General features: G+C 43.2%; 1 protein-coding gene across 2 annotated transcripts in view; it reads left to right on the plus strand.

Annotated features, from left to right (window-relative positions):
• LOC126282119 (cytochrome P450 4C1-like) overlaps positions 1 to 2,587 on the plus strand; it is a 92,988-nt gene extending 90,401 nt beyond the window's left edge. For both annotated transcript variants that reach the window (XM_049981587.1, XM_049981588.1), the window contains exon 12: positions 1,839 to 2,587. In XM_049981587.1, the coding sequence (XP_049837544.1) occupies positions 1,839 to 1,996 (158 nt within the window). In that variant the 3' untranslated portion in view covers positions 1,997 to 2,587. The remainder of the gene's footprint in view (positions 1 to 1,838) is intronic.
• Positions 2,588 to 6,840: the final 4,253 nt, after the last annotated feature.

Genomic DNA, 6,840 nt, shown 5'->3' on the forward strand with positions numbered 1-6,840 from the left:
AGGCAATACTGACCCTTCGACTCATCTTAATAGGCAGATTAAGGAAAGGCAAACTTACATTCCTAACATTTGTAGACTTAGAGAAAGCTTTTGACAATGTTGACTGGAGTATTCTCTTTCAAATTCTGAAAGTGGCAGGCGTCAAATATGGGCAGCGAAAGGCTATTTACAATTTGAAAGGAGGGTATTAGATGACCATCAAAAACAGTTAAACGAGGGTAATGGAATTTAATTAGGTGATGCTGAGACACTTATAGTAGTAGATGTGTTTTGCTGTTTGGGGAGCAAAATAACTTGTGGTCGAAGTAGAGAGGATATAAAATGTAGACTGGCAATGGCAAGGAAAGATTTTCTGAAGGAGAGACATTTGTTAACATCGAGTATAGATTTAAGGGTCAGAGGGCCTTTTCTCGAAGTATTTGCATAGGAGCGTAGCCATGTATGGAAGTGAAACGTGGACAATAAATAGTTTAGACAAGAAGAGAATAGAAGCTTTCGAAATGTGGTGCTACAGAAGAATGCTGAAGATTAGATGGGTTGATCACATAACTAATAAGGAGGTACTGAACAGACTCGGGGAGAAGAGGAATTTGCGGCACAGCTTGACTAGAAGAAGGGATCGGTTGGTACGAAACGTTCTGAGGCATCAAGGGACCATCAATTTAGTACTGAAGGAAGCGCGGAGGTTAAAAATCGTAGATGGAGATCAAGGCATAAATACACTAAACAGATTCAGAGAGCTGCAGTAGTTACTTGGAAATGAAGAAGCTTGCTCAGGACAGAGTAGCGTGGAGAGCTGCATCTAACTAGTCTCTGGAGTGAAGTCCACGACAACAACAAGAACATCATCACTGGACGCGAGAGGCAAAGTTCTCAGTTCTCGTATCAGTATGGCATTGAATTTCAATCTGTTAGGAAGTTTCATGTCGTTTCCTAACTGTGTTCTTTGTTCGCATTTGGATGATAAGATTTAAATCGAACTACCCGTTATAGTTTCTGATTTCTAGTCAGTAATATAGTTTTAAGAGGTCAAATGCGCGAAGGCTAGGTACTCGCCACACTTGTGGGACTACCATTTATTTATGGAGCTACACAAGCTGTTAGCCCTAAGGCCTTTCCTTTCATAAATAAAATTTCGCTTTCGAAATTTATGGAGATCTACAAAACCCTCTAATTTCCAAACCCCTGGTTAAGTTGAATGTCTCAGATTCGTCTCCCGCATATTAATTTCATTGTGTATTTAAACATTTAAGCTCAAAAGCCGAATATCTTTCCTGGTATTATGCTGCATTTTAACTACGAGATTCGCGAAAGGTGCGTGAAGTATTTAACCTGCCAAGAAAGATACTGTGATTATAATTTTCTCTCGTCATCTTTTTTTTTTCATTTCCAATGACATTTTAAACAAACGTGTACATACAAAGCCTTGATCTAGTTATCGTCATCATCTTGAACAGTTTCCGGTCTCAGAGTGGGTCTGTTTGGAACATAAGCTTCGCCATCGAGTCCTGTTTTTCCACCATCTTCCCAGTCCCGCCTCTTTTTTCAACGTACTCCTCCACACCTTTCAGTCATATGACCTTTGTTCTTCCTTTTGGTCGTTTCCTTCTCATCTCCATTTAGTGTATCTTCTTGGGAGTCCTCTTATTTTCGTTCCTTTGTAAGTGCCTATACCACCTTAGCCTTGATATTTCTGTCCTTCTCTGTAAGGGTTCCTTTTTCACTATTTCCTCATCCTTTCATTCCTCATCTTATCTCTCCTTGTTACTCCTAACGTACTTCTGATGAACATTTCTCCATATGGCCTGATCCAAAATGTTTTCTTATTGTTTCTACAGGTCAGAAATTCGCCATCTTCGAAGAGAAGACGGTGCTGTCGTACATCTTACGCAACTTCCGCGTGGAGACGGTGGAAAAGCTTGAGGACCTGAAGCTGATAGGCGAGCTGGTGTTGCGGCCCTTCAAAGGCGTCTTCCTCAGGCTCACTCCTCGGTAGACGTTGGCAGCCGAGTCGAAGAAGTGACTGCAGCACAACACGTACAAGGCACCAGAGATGTAGTACTGTAATCAACGCACCTTTCAGCTAACAACACGACATGGCAGATGTTTTTTGTTTGGACATAAATTAATACTTCTTTATTGCCACACTACGTGTAAATCAGTCACAGGGCGTTTCAACGAACACTTCAGCTTCAAAGCGACTCGTCAGTGTTTGGTATATCACACACTGAGTTCACAAGCACTGGGAACGAACAAATGTTTTGTTTTGTTACACAGACTGACAAGCTAAGAACTACTTCAACACAGCTTAAAGTGCCTAACACGGAGTATTGGGCTAAAAAAGGAACTTCCTCTGCGAAATCTCCACTCCCGACGCTTCAGAACTGCAAACGAAAAAGTGGATTACCACCTCCACTTTTGCAGTGAAGGGCTGCAGATCAAATCTACGACTAAAAACTTCAGCAATGAATTATAATGTATAACTAGTTTTGTATAAACGAAAACATTTCACAAATAAGCGAAATATCGTAAGTACTTTTAAGCTGTACATAGTGTTTTATGTTAAATAAAAACAAAATTTCCACTATCAACTGAGTATCATGATGCACCTCTAGAAATTGCAACGCGTTCATGAGTGCTGTGTTTTGTGGCGAGGTCAACAGTCGAAATTCCGAAAGAGTACTTGCAGAAAGAGTGCGGCTAGAGGCTACATATTACTCCCTCCCACCCCCACCCCCCGCCACGCACTTTAAGACACATATGTAAGGAAGTTCATCCTCATGATGTAAAAATATTCGGAACTTATGTACATATCACACCCCTCGTAGCTTATAAAATGTATTCAGTGACAGATAAATGCAAATTAAATCGGGTGATGCTGAGGGAATTAGATTAGGAAATGAGACACTTAAAGTAGTAAAGGAGTTTTGCTACTTGGGGAGAAAAATAACTGATGATGGTCGAAATAGAGAGGATATAAAATGTAGACTGGCAATGACAAGGAAAGCACTTCCGAAGAAAAATTTGTAAACATCGAGTATTGATTTAAGTGTCAGGAAGTCGTTTCTGAAAGTATTTGTATGGAGTGTAGCCATGTATGGAAGTGAAACATGGACTATAAATAGTTTAACAAGAAGAGAATAGAAGCTTTCGAAATGTGTGCTACAGAAGAATGCGGAAGATTAGATTGGTACATCACATAGCTAATGAGGAGGTATTGAACAGAATTGGGGAGGAGTTGGTGTCACAACTTGACTAGAAGAAGGGATCGGTTGGTAGGACATGTTCTGAGGCATCAAGGGATCACCAGTTTGGTACTGGAGTGCAACGTGGAGGGTAAAAATCGTAGAGGGAGACCAAAAGATGGATACACTAAGCAGATTCAGAAGGATGTAGGTTGCAATAGGTACTGGGAGATGAAGAAGCTTGCACAGGATAGAGTAACATGGAGAGCTGCATCAAACCAGTCTCAGGACTGAAGACCACAAGAACAACAACAAATGCAAATGTGTAAAACATAAGTGTAATACATTTTAATACGCACATGGAAAGTTCATCCTTTCAACTAAACACCAGACTAGCTGATCGGGGCACATAAAGAGTTCCAGTCGGGAATAGTTCACACATGAATGCTACATCAAGGACGCATGGACACAAAACGGTTAGTCTACACTGAGACATGTAATCCACTTAGAGGTGCAGTAAGACCTCGCAGAATACATCAAGTCGTAAAGTTGGTGACTAGGAAGACTGTTCAAAGCAGAGGTACCAGATACGAAAATATCGGCGTTTGTATACGTATAAGCCAACACATTACGACCACTGCCCACCGCGACGTGGCGTTGCGGGCACGTGACGCGGTAGCAAAAATATTTAAGTGGAACAGACAAGAACGGGGGTCACCCTAACGAAGATATGAGCTGCCAATAGGGAAATCCATTCAGATAAGTGACTTTTACCAAGGGCAAATAAATATTACGCAGAGCTTGTGAACGAGTATCTCGAAAACGGTGAAGCTGGTCGAATGTTCACGTGTTACTGTCGAGTGCGTCTACGAAAGAGGTAGAAGGGCAGTGAAACTACGACTAGTCGGTAAATGGTTGGCCGTCCACGACTCTTCACAGAACGTGGGGTTCAGAAGTTCGTGTATAGATGGAGATCTGTGGCTTCTCTGCCGAAAGAACCACAATGCTGGTACGCACACAAATATTTCGGAGGGAACCGTTCGTCGTACTTTGTTGAACATGGAAATCAGCAGCAGATCACCCCTACGTGTCCACTTATTGACCCAAGGATATCGTCAGTTACGACTGCAGTGGGCACGGGACCACCGGGATTCGAACGCATATCAATGGAAACGCGTCAACTCTTTAGGTGAATCACATGCTACACTAGGTCAATGGTCGTCTCCACAAACGCCGCCATCGAGGTGAACAGCGGCTGGCGCAACGGACACAGGCTGGTGGGAGCAGTACTGTGCTATGGGAGTTCTCCTGCGCTTGCATGGGACCTGTGGTGGTAACTGAAGACACGCTGACCTCTGCGAACCACCTGCATCCTATTCTTCTTGATGTCTTCCTCGAAGGCCATTTCTTCTTTCGACAGTATAACTGTCCGAGTCTCGGAGCCAGAACAGTGCTACAATGGTCTGAGGAACACTAGAGTATCTCACGTTGATGCCTCAACGACCAAATTCACCTGATGTAAATCCTATAGAGCCCATCTGGATCGCTTATCGTGCACCATAAGCGCATACGGAAATCAGCGGCCCATTATTTACGTGAATTACGAGTTAATAACCCGTGCTTAGACTTCTAACGACACAAACCTCCACAAAAGCACCAACAGACTGTCGGATCCCTGATACGTAGATTCACTATTTCGTTCCAAAGACGGACGTACGTATATTACTAATAGCTGCTTACCGCCTCCAAGATACAGACAGTAGTATCACTATCCCCGTTTCCCATGTGCCATTTCAGCGCTGTCTAACGTCATGTACCATTATACATAGGGGTAAAGGCAAGCAACGATATGCATCTGAACCTCCCACTAACACTGTGACTCTCGTTTATACGTCTTCACGAAATCTCACGTCGCATGGCAGCGTCTCTTGAACTGTCTTTATGTAGAAAAATACCACATCAAATTATCTCCTGCTAAATGTACGTCAGCCCTTGAATGATCTACTTCATTTCGAGTTGTGGGGTCTTCGAGGTCATCAAGATCCAGCACTCGACATAAAGTACAGAGACAACATATGTAGTAAACTGTGCGCAGGCAACACTGTGCATTTGACACAGTGGCCTTGAGACCACGTATATCGAACATAGGCGACAGATGTCACTTGCTGATTGTAGTGTGCCTAAGTCACGGGCACATCAAATGTCAATGCCTGATGTGCTGCCCTCGCCTGGTATTAGAAGGTTATGGGTAGCTCCCCACACATTGGGTGGGGTAGGCCATCCAACAGTGCTGATCCTAATACCTCCCACTGTCGGACAAACGCTAACCGGTGATTTGCACTGGTCGGAAATGAGCATCTTCCGGCTTTTGTCCTTCTCCCAGTTGCCCAAGGATTTTCTATCGAAATTAAGCATCAGAAACGATTTGTGCGCTCTAGATGCATGAGGTCCTCTTGGTGCAAGTACTCTTCCATCACGTGTACTCCATGTGGTCATTGTGATCGGGTACACTAATCTATCAGATGAAACTCAGAAAGCTACGCAGTCCAAAATTGGTTATGAAAGTAAATGAGCTTTTGTGCAACTGGTGCCGCTACTTAACTATATTAAAAAACAGGAGAAACTCTTAACGACTGTCACATTGCCTAGTTCTTCAACATAGTGAAGAAAAAGTTGGCATGAAGAGGGGAGATGTGGTTTGGAGGTTAGTAATGTATGAAAATATGTATTTATTCGAGGCGATCGAACAGACCTTTACGTGCAGTTGTAAAGCGTCGACTGTACACCGACCAGCACAGGGCCGCAAAACGGCGTTAAGAAGAAGCTGACCCCCACACCAATGGAAAGAGCCGGCAGCGCCATGCCTCCAGTAAAACAAGTTCAGCGCCCCCTGTCAGGGCGGACTTAACAGCCACCCATCGCTGGTCGGCCCCAGTTCGGTCGCAAACTTCGAGAGTATCAATACTGGGTAATAGGAAGACGAAACTTAGCCTGCGTGCTGCGACTAGTAACATTGTGTAAAGCAACCGCATGTAGGCAGCACATCAAGCCACACCGTAAAAGTTAACTTATACTTCTTACCTTTTTAGAAATAGTGTTCCATTAATTTGAAAGTGTTGTGTACAGATCATTTTGGATTCCTGCCACCGGCCATCGAAGTTTCTCTCCTTCCTTGTTTGTGTCCGTGCACACTCCCACAGTAGCCGACACGACACTTTCCTTTTATGTGGTCTCCTAATTATGTCAACATATAGGAAACTCAATTACCGGTACAAAGGCTACTGAAGGTTACTAGCACTGTGCCCTGTGGCTCTCAAGAAGATACTTTCTGTGTCTTACCCGACGTATTCTCTCACTGTGCTGCTGCCAAGCGGAGTCTCATCAGCAAAAGCGGAAGAAATATGAGCAAGGTGTAGCCATGATAAAATGTCAGACGTCCTCATCATAACCTAGTAACACTAAGTATGTAACATGTTCGAAACGTGATTCGAGTATCGATTTAAAGCTGTTTCGTTCCCTGACTACGTTTTCTATTCTGAATGGGTGCTTTCGTCTTAACGTAAGTTGGTGCTTTTGTCTTAAAATAATGCTTGTAATGATAGACTGTAGTAAAGATTTGCATATGCAGCACATTTATTTCGAGATCTACATTTTT

This window comes from Schistocerca gregaria, chromosome 7, assembly GCF_023897955.1.
Source record: "Schistocerca gregaria isolate iqSchGreg1 chromosome 7, iqSchGreg1.2, whole genome shotgun sequence".
NCBI lineage: Eukaryota > Metazoa > Arthropoda > Insecta > Orthoptera > Acrididae > Schistocerca > Schistocerca gregaria.